Consider the following 12,427-nt stretch of genomic DNA (forward strand, 5'->3'; position numbering starts at 1 on the left):
TGATTACACCTCTTTAAGGTCAGAAGATCATGTATAATTGTTAAAATTTTAACACATATAGATATTCTGTTGCTTCATGGCAGGGATTTCTCCTCACCATCTCGTCCTGCAGACATTCCAGAGCATACATGCAAACCAAAGGGAGGCAAATATATTGGTGCAACACCTATTGGAAATCACGGAACAGCAGCCCAGTGACAACTCTTCTGGTAGATCTAACTCCCAATCAGGGAGTGCATTGAGCAGCATGTTTCCCAAATTATTGCAGCGACAATTAGTTACTCAACACATGAGAGTTATGATTTCTCTACCTCCATCAACACAATACTACAGGATATTGCTGAGGAACTGATGTAATTTTAATTAATGTGACTCTATTTTTATGCAAGAATAAGAGGCATTTTTCTCCTCTCTCATTTCTTGAAATGATAGGCTGGGCAAGTGAAACTTGACAGTATGCTTATCAGAAGAATGTGTTCAAATCATTATATTAATTAACACCTTCAGTTTTAAATATCGAGATGCAAGATGTGATATATAAAGGTATTATTTATTGATTTGCCTGGATTTTAAGCAAGTGGCATGTGAGTTTTGTAGTATGGATAAAGGGGTTTAAATTAACTTGTCAGTCTTTCTAGAGCCATGATTTTTAAATATCGTATGTGACAGAGAGCATACTTGGAGTGCTGATGGGAATTAGTTTGCATGAGAGTGTGTTTAGGTTAGATTCCCTACATTGTATGCAAACAGGCCCTTCAGTCCAACAGATCCACACTGACCATCCGAAGAGCAACCCACCTCGACTCATTTCCCTCAGGCTAATGCAGCTAAAACTATGGGCAATTTAGCATGATCAATTCACCTGACCTGCACATCTTTGGACTGTGGGAGGAAACCGGAGCACCCAGAGTAAACCCACGCAGACACGGGAGAATGTGCAAACTCCACACAGACAGTTGCCCAAGGCTGGAATTGAACCTGGAACCCTGGTACTGAGAGACAGCAGTGCTAACCACTGAGCCACCATGCCGCAAACATGGAAAAGCATGAGTGTGCTTCTGGTTTAGAAGAATCAGAAATTGATTTTGTTTTTTGCTTAGGAGAAAGTCCCATAGATTGGAAAAGTTTTGATTTCAGTTTGCCGAAGACCTAGTTGTAGTCAGATCTAAGAATAGTTTTTCCTTGAGAAAGCAGTCCTTTCAGAATCTCAGTGTATGGGGATTTGTTTGAAAATTCCAGGCCAGAAGGTTTCGGTTCAAATCCCAAAAGAATTATTTGAAGCTAAGAAAGTTTAAGCTTAATTTTATGACTTCACCAGTTTCCTCATTTCCCCTTACCCCACCTCACCCCAGTTCTAAACTTCCAGCTCAGCACTGTCCCCATGACCTATCCTACCTGCCTATCTCCTTTTCCACCTATCCACACTCCAACCTCCTCTCTTACCTATCACCTTCATTCCACCCCCATCCACCCATTGTACTCTTTGGTCCCCTCCCCCACCCTCCTCCCTGACCTATCACCTTGATCCCCACCCCCCACTCACCTATTGTACTCTATGCTACTTTCTCCCCACCCTCCTCTCATTTATCTCTCCACCCTTCAGGCTCTCTGCCTGTATTCCTGATGAAGGGCTTTTGCCCGAAACGTCGATTTTCCTGCTCCTCGGATGCTGCCTGAACTGCTGTGCTTTTCCAGCACCACTCTAATCCTGAATAATAAAAGAAAAGGCCATCTAACTCTCAAGGAAGAGAGTTGAGAGAAACAGTTAAGGCAAACCTCGAGATGTGACTGAGAAGGAACTCTTGTTGGTAGTTGAGTACTGTAAAGTGATGGCATTTGCATAGGTGAGATTGTATTTTAGCAGAGTATTTCAAAATCTTTCAAATTGTGTTGTGTGTAAAGAACTTTGCTTTATTTTTCTTAATCTTCATTTATTTTGTGCTATGCACTTTTGTTTTGATTGTTAAAACCAGATCTGTAGCATTGTGTGTTTCCATTTCAGCAACCACATCATTAAATATAAAAGAAAACAAAATATGATGTATTAAGCCAAATTTCAGTCCAGGGTCTGATTTAACCAATAGTGACATCGGTTACACTCATAATACTACTACAGGCTACTGAATTAACACTATATTTTCTTATTGTTTTGAAGCAGCGTACAATTGATATTGCTTACAATATGGTATTGCTACTGAATGAATCCACTACTATGTTGAAATCCCATTTTTATCGATTTACACTGTTTTTTCTGTTTAACTCAAAAACAAAGCATAAACATAATACATACTGCATGTTATATATCTAGTTAATCTTATAGTCAATTACTGGATTTTTTCCGTTGTATATCTTACCTTCCTTCTTCCATGCCAAGACAGATGGTTGGAGTTTCAGCGGACTTTGTACTCATAGATTCGGAGTCAGAAAAGACATCAGATTCTTCTGGTTTGTCATCTTCTGGGACATACGCCATGGCCAGTATACGGGACTCAACATTGAAGCATTCAATTACTTTTGGATTGGAATTATGTAGTGTGACTATCGTGATCTGGCCCATTTGATTGGTACAACTCCCAATCTGCTCAGTAAAACAGAAGTGCAAGACATATGCAAATCTGACTGTCTTCATAATTTTACATGCTACTTACAAATCATTACAAAACAAACTTCAGAAATCAGTGGAAAGGCAATATGAAATAAATCAAGTTTGATGAAACATCCAAGACGTGTAAAGGCAGACAGGAACAAGACAGCAGAGGTGAACTTGACACAGTGGAGATGACAGAAAAAGTGAATATTCTGTTAACTGCACGTTTTGATACTTGGCGCTCTTTGAAATATTCCTAAGTTTTATTTTGAAGTTGCTGGGTATTTTCTGCATTGATTGACCTCATCAGATGAATGCAATTTCCAAGTTCCTTGTTAAACATCTTGGAAAGACTATAAAGAAGACAAAGCAATTTGGCATTAAGTACCTCCATAAGTTATTGCGTTACATGTACTTTTGAATATGAATTTAAAAATATTCTACATGCCAGCACAATATACGGCATAATGCTAGAATTCAACAGGGAGTGCAGTGGTAGTGTTTTTGCTTCTGCGACAGAAGACCCAGGTTCAAGTCCCACCTCCTCCAGAAGCCTATAATAATATCCCTGAACTGGTTTGTTCAGCAATACAAGGTAATTTAGGAAACAGGTTGATCACCAAAGTCTTATTTCTGTATTATAACTACACCACTAACAACTGTGAAAATGGTATTGGTGCACAAAGTTTGTTCAGGTTAGTATGCAATACAATATTTGCCAAAGGCAATAATTGAAGTTTAAAAGATAAGTATTTTGTTTGCAAGTTTTGGATGAACAATCAATCCTACTATGCAGTTTTTATTTGACTTGGCTAAACATTTGGAAGATCACACCTGGCACAGCGCCAGTGACCTGGGTTCAATTCCAGCCTCGAACAACGGGCTGTGTGGAGTTTGCACCTTCTCCCCACGTCTGTGTGGGTTTCCTCCGGGTTCTCCCATAACCCAATCGATGTGTAGGTTAGGTGAATTGGCCACACTAAATTGCCCACAGTGTTCAGGGATGTGCAGGTGAGGTGCATTAGTTAGGGGTAAATATAGAGCAATAGGGGATATGGGTCTGGGTGGAATACTCTTTGGAGGGTCGGTATGGATGTGTTGGGCCAAAGGGCCTGTCTCCACACTGTAGAGATTCTACGATTCTCTGAAATAGATTTGTGCAAACTCATTCCAGTTCTCAGGGGCAAATGTTCATTGCAGTCATTTGAAAAGAAGTTGGCAGTGGCTCAGAGCTGATACAGGAGACAGTGGACTGGAATATTATACATGAATGCTAACCAGAGGATTATGATCATTCAGAGAGGACATGAACCTATTCATGCAACAAGCAAGAAAAATATTTGAGAAATATGTGCACAGCCCTCATCAGTTTTGAATTAAGTATGAACTAAAGTACTGTATATGCTGGCTCTTGATTGCTACTAATTTTGTAATAACAAGGGAGAGAATGTGAGACAAAGGGCAGAGCAGGTAAAGATCCCAAGGAAGACCGTTCAAACCACATATTATTTATGAAACCAAAGATGGAAAAAAAATCAGCTGCTTCACTCTACTAAACAAACAGTCACATGTCATTTTTGAACACAGTGATCTTCATCTACTTCATCCCTTCATGCCAGCCTTCCAATTTCCGAGCAGAAATCAAACACAACATGAGGAAATGGAAGGGATTAAAAAAAAACTTGGAAATTCCTGCTGAACATCTGAAGTCAATCAACCAATTTGCAGGAGGCCAGTTGCCTCGGAAACACATCCCCAAGAACCCACCCGTTATCTGTATGTGTGGTGATGTCGACCACACTTAGGAACTTGTCCAGCTTGTCAGGGAACTCAATAAAAATACATTTGCTGCAATAGCCAGCAACTTACTCTGTATGTTCACAACCTCAGTGAAACAAAGGTCTCCCCCCACCCTGAATTTAGTAACTATGAAAATTAGAGGGATGATGATGAAATACTGAGCAAAATGAGTCCATGTTCTCTGGAGTTTACAGGGATAAGAAATGATCACATCGGAATATAAAGTTAATTGCCCGACATTCCTTGAGTCAAGGCTTCCGGGAGGGTGGATACAACTCTGGGAAAAGAGATTGTCTTAGAGACGTCATACAGAATTGACTTGCTTGGTGTTAAGAGACAGCTGTGGTGCTGGTGGTGGGTAGTGGAAAGTTTATTCAGGAGCCTCAGTTGTGGCAGTAGTCACAATAGTTATGAGGCACTCTTTTTCAGATTTTTCTTGGTCTGCTTTGAAATGGGGACCTACTTGGAGATGTTGGGAAGACAATGAGATTATGTAGACATGTATTGTATCTCTTTAATCCTGCATTCTGCTTTTAACACTCAGTGGATCCAGAGCTGTCAACGACTCACCAGGGTCAACCCAATGCATTCACTGCAGGTTATACTTCTTCAGTGAAGCTGACAGTTTGATCACCGAAACTGAAGACACTTTCTCTGCTGAATGAGAGATTGCCAAGTTCTTTGAGAATACATCACCTCTCCTGCATTCATCCATATTCCACTGCTCAATCGTCGCTGCCAGCCTTCACCACGTCTTGGCAGCAGCAGTTTATGCAGCTCTATCTTGCACTTCTTAAGAAGATTAAAAAGTAGCAACAGAGCAACAGTACTCTGAAGAACAGTCATATCAGACTCAAAATGTGAACTTTGTTTCTCTCTCTACAGCTTCTGCCAGACCAGTTTCTCCAGCACTTGGCTTTTATTTTAGATCTCCAGCAACCACAGAGCTTTGCAGTTGTTGAAGAAGAGATGGGTAAACGTGTTAATTACAGGTGAGTCTGCCAGACACCAAGGGTGAGGATACTTGGATGAATAAAATATAGCTTGCTTGGATCTGTTGAGGGTGAGATGTGTTTGGGTAACTTAACTGAGATTGCTGAAGAGTTAAAAGAAAGAATGAGGACAGTTCAGTGGCTGTTGCATTTATTGACTTCCAACAACGTGCTTCATAACAAATTATGGGCTTTGTTTAAAATCTACATGATAAGCAGCACATGAGCTGTATTGACACAAAATTGGTCAAGGGATAAAACTGGTTAAGGGGTAGTAACAGAATTGTGATAATGACTGTCTTTTTGTACTGGAAAAAGCAATACAGTTCCCAAAGTTCAGAAATAGAAATACTGCTGTTTTTAATAGATATTAATAACTTGGGCTTGGAAATAAAGACACAGTTTCAATATCTGCAACTGATACAAAAACCTGGAAGTGCCATAAACTGAGGAAGATAGTCAGAGACATCAAGAGGACTGAAGCATATTAATGTAGTAGGTGAATACATGCTAGATGCAACTAAACAAAGATAAGTGAGAAGTAATATGTTTTGATATGAAGAAAAACAAATAGATACCACATATTAAACAATGCAATTTTAAAGGACATTGAAGAGGAGAGACCTGGGCTATTTGTATACAAATCTCTGTAGGTGACAGGAGAAGTTAACAAATGCAGTTAATCAAACATATGGGATCTTGAACTTTATAAATAGAAACAAAAACCAGGAAGTTATATCCATCCAATATAAAACACTAATTTGGCATCAGCTGGATTATTCTGATTAAATTGAGCACCATATTTCAGGAAGGGTATTAAGGCTTTGGAGAGGGTATTGAAAAAATCTGTTGGAATAAGTCCCAGGGCAAAGGGGATTGCAGTGTGTAATTTGGAGAAGCTGGGGTTATTCAACATATAACAGGGATTACTAAGAGGAGATTTGGAGCAGATGTATGGAATCATGAAAGCATGTTGCAATTTATTTCTTTGAAGGGTCATGAATAGACTGCACAGGTTTAAGGTGACTGGTGAAAGAATCTGAGATTGTTTAAATAGAGATTTTCCTCATACTATGAATAGTTAAGATTTGGAATACATCATGTGGTAGGGCGTATTATTTAATTACTCTGCCAAGCATAAAAGCATTGCTGGCATGTCCAACATTCTGAGGGAGGTGGTATTATAATTGTAATGTCACAGGACTATTTAGCCAGAACTCCAGGTTAATGTTCTGTGCTCACTGGTTCAAATCTCTCTCTTACAGATTGTGAAATTTAAATTCAATGAGGAAAAAAGGACTTTAGAACAATCATGTTGATTGTTGTAGAAACTGATCTGATTCACTTATGCCCTTTAGGGAAGGAAATCTGCCATCTCTACTTCGTCTGGCCTACATGTAACTTGAGACCCAAAGGCATGTGGTTGACCTCTAACTGCCCTCTTTGATGGGCCTAACAAGCCACTTAAATTGCCGGGCAATTAGGGAGGGGCAATAGACGCTGGTCCAGCCACTGATGCCCACATCTCATGAACAAGTAAAAAATTAAATCATTACCCTTCCGTAAGTTCTCTTGAGAAGGCAGTGATCACTGCCTTCTTGAACCAGTGGATGTTAGCCACAGTTAGATAGGGTATTCCATGATTTTAATCCAACTACAACAAAGAAATGGCAGTATAGTTCCATATCAAGATGTGAGTGCCTTGAAAGATTACTCAATACACATTTAATAGCAGCTTTCCAAAAGGAAATGCACAAACTGTTAAAGAAAGCAATAATGTAGCGACATAAGGAAAAGCAGAAGAGTGGGACTAACTTGATAGCTCCTCTTGGTCCAAGTGTAATGGTGTCATTTTGCACTTCACTATACTTTGAATTTCATGAGCATAGTGACACATTACTGGGTTTGTGTTACAGAGACATAGGCTAATGATTCAAATACTTGGGGCTGAATTTTGAGGGTCTGCTGTTGCTGCACACTGAACCTCCAACAACAAACCACTAGGCTAAAGTAGGGATGAGACTACGCAGGAGAGGATTCACTGCCCTGCAGTATCCATTGCTGTTAAGAGGCTGGAGATGGGGTTTCTGTCCCCTAGTGACAGGGCATTCCATCTCAGTTCATACAGCTGCTTGCTGATCAGAGCAGCAGACTACAAATGCCCATGTTGTCACTGACAATGATGTACTTGAGGCTTCAGAAGGCATTCAACACAGGATCTATTCTTTCAAAGATTTTGTAGGTCAAGCGAGTAGGCTTGGCAAAGGGACCAGTGTCTGTAATTTTCAGAAGCCATGAGGAGAGGGGAATGGCTTCCAATGCCTCTGGGGGTTAATTAAGGAGAGATTTCCCCCACCATCGACAGTTTATGCAGGGAAACCTGTTGATCTGGCCACTTAGTGAGGGCCCCAGCTTCCACTTGTGCAAATAGTACACTGCCTCTCTCCCATCACCGGGAACATTGAGTGGGGACAAGTTAGAGATTGACTGGCAGGCAACCCACAAGTTGTACTTAGCATACTGTCCCATACCACCTCTGCCTTCAAACTCACTGATGGGTTAGTGTTAAATCCAATTTTTAAGTTCAAATTTTGTTGCCTACTGTGGAAATTAAATTGAATTAATCTGGAATAAAATACATATGGTGAGCACAAGCTATCTATTTCATTGCTATCCTTCAGGAAAGAAAGTACACTGTCCTTATCTGTTCAGATGTATATGTATCTCCAGCCATTAAACTACCTTAACTACCTTCTGAAATGGCCTTGTATTCAAAATGGTGGCTCACCACAGCTTTCTCAAAGAAAAGTAGGAATATGCAATAAATGCAGGGTGTAATCCTAATGCTCAGGTCCCATGAATTAACCAATGATTAGTAGCATTCCACAGAATGCGATAACCACAATCAAATCAATACAAGTCGCATGTAAGTACAGACCATATAACTAACATCAATTGTGTTGCGCCAATTTGCTGTTTACAGACTAGCCATATTTATCTAAGTCCGACACAACTGAACTAGATTTTGAAAAAGTGAAATGAATATGAAACCATGGACAGTAAGGTTATTGAGATCCTGTTGCTTCTCAAAGAAGGACTTGGGGAGAGGCTAAAAGCAAAGTTAAAGTGTAAATAATATTTTTGTCACTGGGACTTTGCGGCACATCACAAAGGTGAGGCATGACAAAATTCCATTGTTCTGTGCTCTAGCACTGGGAACACATTATATTACTTATAACTTGACATGCAGTTTAAACAATTCGTACTCAACAGTAGCAAAATTATGGGAAGCAGAAAAGAAAGTGGAGATAAGATCAACAATCAGTCATGATCATATTCAATGGCAGAGCTGCTTTGAAGACCATGTGGTCTCCCTCTGCTCCTATTTCTTATGTTTCTTACTTACCCACAGATATCCATGTTCCATAGAGAATGAGTTCGGTGCATCAGATGCATTACAGTGTTCTGGATTATGAATAGCACATTCTACCTAAATAACAATATAATGCCAAAGTTTAGAAAAGCATTTCACAACTAGACTGTGCTTCATTTTAGTAGAACATAAGGTGTGGGAAATAATTGCTTATCATGCTTTTATTCAATGTTTATACAAGCATATTTTCTCATTAGGAAATCACTCCAATATGAGCAGAAGCAGAAATACTGGCTGATTTGCCTCTTCTTTGTAATCCAATCATTAGACGTTGATGTAAATAGTCCCTGTGCCTACTGATGTTATGAGCATGATCTGCATTGAATTGGGATCATCGGTTGGCATACTCTCACCAAGTGCTGTGTTTCCCACAAGACAATCTACAAAGCTGCATACCAAAATGAGGAGACTTCAAATAAAGGTGACATTAGAAGAATGACTGCATAGTTCCCAGCTAATGGAGTGAGCAATCTTGTTATTGAATGTGTAAGAAAATCTTTTGGTTCTAGGCCAACAAAAGCACACAACAGATGCTCAATGTCCTATGTAATGTGGTAGTTTCTTTCATTATTAATGCAACCGACACACATATCAAGCAAGGAAGCAAATCCTTCAATCAATCAAACAAACGGTGATGCAACATTGAGGGTTGATGGAGCTGTACTGCACTGTAATGTTCTATGTTCTAATCTGGAACAGTTACAAACAACTATTGAATGGATCCCCAAATGACCACTAAATATGATATTTTTAAATGCTAATGGGAGCTGTAGTTTCAAATCACAAGTTTGCATTCAAGTTGGTGGCTCACCATAGCTTTCTCAAAGAAAACCATAAGACCATAAGACACAAGAGTGGAAGGAAGGACATTCGGCCCATCGAGTCCACTCCGCCATTCAATCATGGCTGATGGGCATTTCAACCAGGAATATGCAAAAAATATAGGATGTATGTCCAATGCTTAACACCCATGAGTCATCAATTTGATTAGTGGCAGTTCACAAAATGTGATAATGACAATCAAATCAGTACAAGTCGCAGCAAACAACTTTTAGAACACCTAGTAAGCACTCCAACTGCTGATTACTGTTATGTAGAACATGGGTAAATGAGATAAAATTGCAGATGCTGGAAATATGACACTAAAGCAAAGAATACACTGAAGATATCCATTATGTTGTGTGGCTCTCCTACCATGCAAAATGGGACAGACAAAGCAGTACCTCAAAACTGGGCATGCATGAGGTGATCTGCAGCAGCAGCAGCAGAATTATATTCAATTACAATCTCGAAATTCATGACTCAGCACATTTCTTACTCTACAAATGTTCATGTATGCCCAGTTTAGCAGCCCAATGAGTAAAAGTGACCTTTGGTGCAGCATGAATTAGGCATTAGCGAATTGGTGGCATTTTATCAATGGCTTTTTCATTCAAGCCAATTGACAGCACAATCACCCAGCACAAACTAACTATTTGCCTCCAAATCAAATTTTACAGAGATTCAGATAAACAGGTGCTTTTTCTTTTAAAGCATTTGAAGTGCTTGTTCTTTCCCTAGAGAGACACATCTTATTCCCCTAATCACACAGAACTTGAGAACAATTTGTGTTTTGCCAAGGATTAGGGGTACCCATGTTTGAACAGAGATTTCTGAAATTTAAGATGTAAAGTCACATTGTTTATCAATGCACATTAGTTAAGATCTTATTTCTAGTCTAATAGAGTTGAATTCATTAGAGCAACAGCTTACGTGTTTATGTACAGAAATGTGGGAAGAATCCTGGGCCTTAGAGACAGGTTGACTTCTCCAAGGCACTGTTGCACCAAGGACGCCAACTTGCAGAACGTTTCAGGGAACATCTCTGGGACACACACACCAAACAACCCCACCACCCTGAGATTGACAATTTCACTATCCCCCCACTTCTGCCAAGGACATACAAGTCCTGGGATTCCTCCACAGCCAAATGCAAGCCACCTGACACCTGGAGGAAGAACGCCTCATCTTCCGCCTTGGGAGCGTCCAACTACACGGCATTGATATTAATTTCTCAGTTTTGTCACCACCCTCTCCATCCTCCACTTCTCCCCCTCTCACCACCCCCCCTTCCTGATGATGGCTCATGGTCAAAATGTCGATTCTCCTGCTCCTTGAATGCTGCCTGACCAGCTGTGCATTTCCAGCACCACACTTTTCGAATGTTAATCAACCTGTTTTGTTAACTATTCATTATTACTGCCTTGGAAACATGCTTGGCTGTGACACTGCAACACAGATTCTATTATAAAGAGTCAAAGTGGAAGTTAATAATTAGTATATAAGCATTTGGTCCCAGAAACACAGGATCGTAAAGACAATCTACTTATTTCTCAGTTCTGTATTAGATGATGTCTAACGGTAAGCACAGTTGATGTATTAAAGCTGCTTACTCACTATACTCAATTTCAACAAGTTTGACTTTATTGTAAAGCTTGACATCAATGATATTTTGTAAATGATTCTAGGAACTCAAAAATGTAGTTTCTTTGGGGCATTAAACATGGTATGGAAGTCTAACATTCAGTCTTTAGCTGGAGTCAGATAATCATTATGAAAATGGAATTTGGAACTCTCACCTTGAACTCCTGCAGTTTTGACATCATCACAGGCATGTGCCTGACAAGAAGTGGGTGCTTTTGGCGCTTTACTTGTTTCCCATCATCCTCTGCACAGAACCAACCCAGCTGGTTCTCATCCCCTATTTTAAGGAGGAAATAAAACAGAAGTAAAATTGAATAGTTACTTTTTTTTGAAATCTTTTGATATGTATTAATAATTGAACCAGAGACACAATATTCACTCATATGGATATTACATGGAGGCCAGTTATTTAATACACATACTTCTTTATAAGAAGGAAAGTCTTTCTAATTCTGAAGCTTAAAAAAAAAAGAATTTTGCATAGTGATCATCTCCTTTCCGTTATTCCTGAAATGGAGATATTTATGCTTTAAGGCTTGAAGTTGGATCTTAACTGTAAAAACAAAAGTATTAGCAGAGAGGGGGAAAAGAAGCATTTACATGGTGATCAATGCACATATTCTGCAAATAAAAACTTACCAAGGGCCAATTTGGCCATTTGTAAACTACTCATCCAGGAGAGTTTGCTTGTTGGAGTAAATGTATTAAACACTGCTGTAAAAAATGAAGGCCTTCCAGATCTGGAAAATAACCCACATCAGACATTTAAAATTATTATTTAAAAGTGGTGTCAACTCCATTTCAGAATTGTTGGAAAGGTTAGAATAATAAATGATTGAATATGGTACCTTAATTTAAAATAGTAACTTTGACATCTGTTAACAACAGAAGATACTTCATCATCACTTACATATGATATCCAAATGATTAGGTACAACTGCAAGGTGTACTCTACGACAAGATACACCTCTTCAGCGTACTGTGCTAAGTATTGCTTTTTGCACATATGGTGTGGTCTTGAGATAGCTTTCTGCGATTTGGAACATATATCATGACACATACTAAATTTGTTTTTTGCCCCAGCAATATTGGATTACTCTTTTTAATCCCAATGGCACATGCCTTTCCAAACATGCAAAACTTATTTCTATT

At 39.3% G+C, this 12,427-nt stretch overlaps 1 protein-coding gene across 1 annotated transcript in view; it reads right to left on the reverse strand.

Moving 5' to 3' along the window:
• arhgef10 (Rho guanine nucleotide exchange factor (GEF) 10) overlaps positions 1-12,427 on the reverse strand; it is a 280,448-nt gene that overhangs the window by 78,171 nt on the left and 189,850 nt on the right. The window contains exons 21-24 of the mRNA XM_060853056.1: positions 11,915-12,015; positions 11,431-11,552; positions 8,786-8,869; positions 2,355-2,578 (exon numbers count right to left, since the gene is read on the reverse strand). Of these exons, the coding sequence (XP_060709039.1) occupies positions 2,355-2,578; positions 8,786-8,869; positions 11,431-11,552; positions 11,915-12,015 (531 nt within the window). The remainder of the gene's footprint in view (positions 1-2,354; positions 2,579-8,785; positions 8,870-11,430; positions 11,553-11,914; positions 12,016-12,427) is intronic.

This window comes from Hemiscyllium ocellatum, chromosome 3, assembly GCF_020745735.1.
Source record: "Hemiscyllium ocellatum isolate sHemOce1 chromosome 3, sHemOce1.pat.X.cur, whole genome shotgun sequence".
NCBI classification, from domain to species: domain Eukaryota; kingdom Metazoa; phylum Chordata; class Chondrichthyes; order Orectolobiformes; family Hemiscylliidae; genus Hemiscyllium; species Hemiscyllium ocellatum.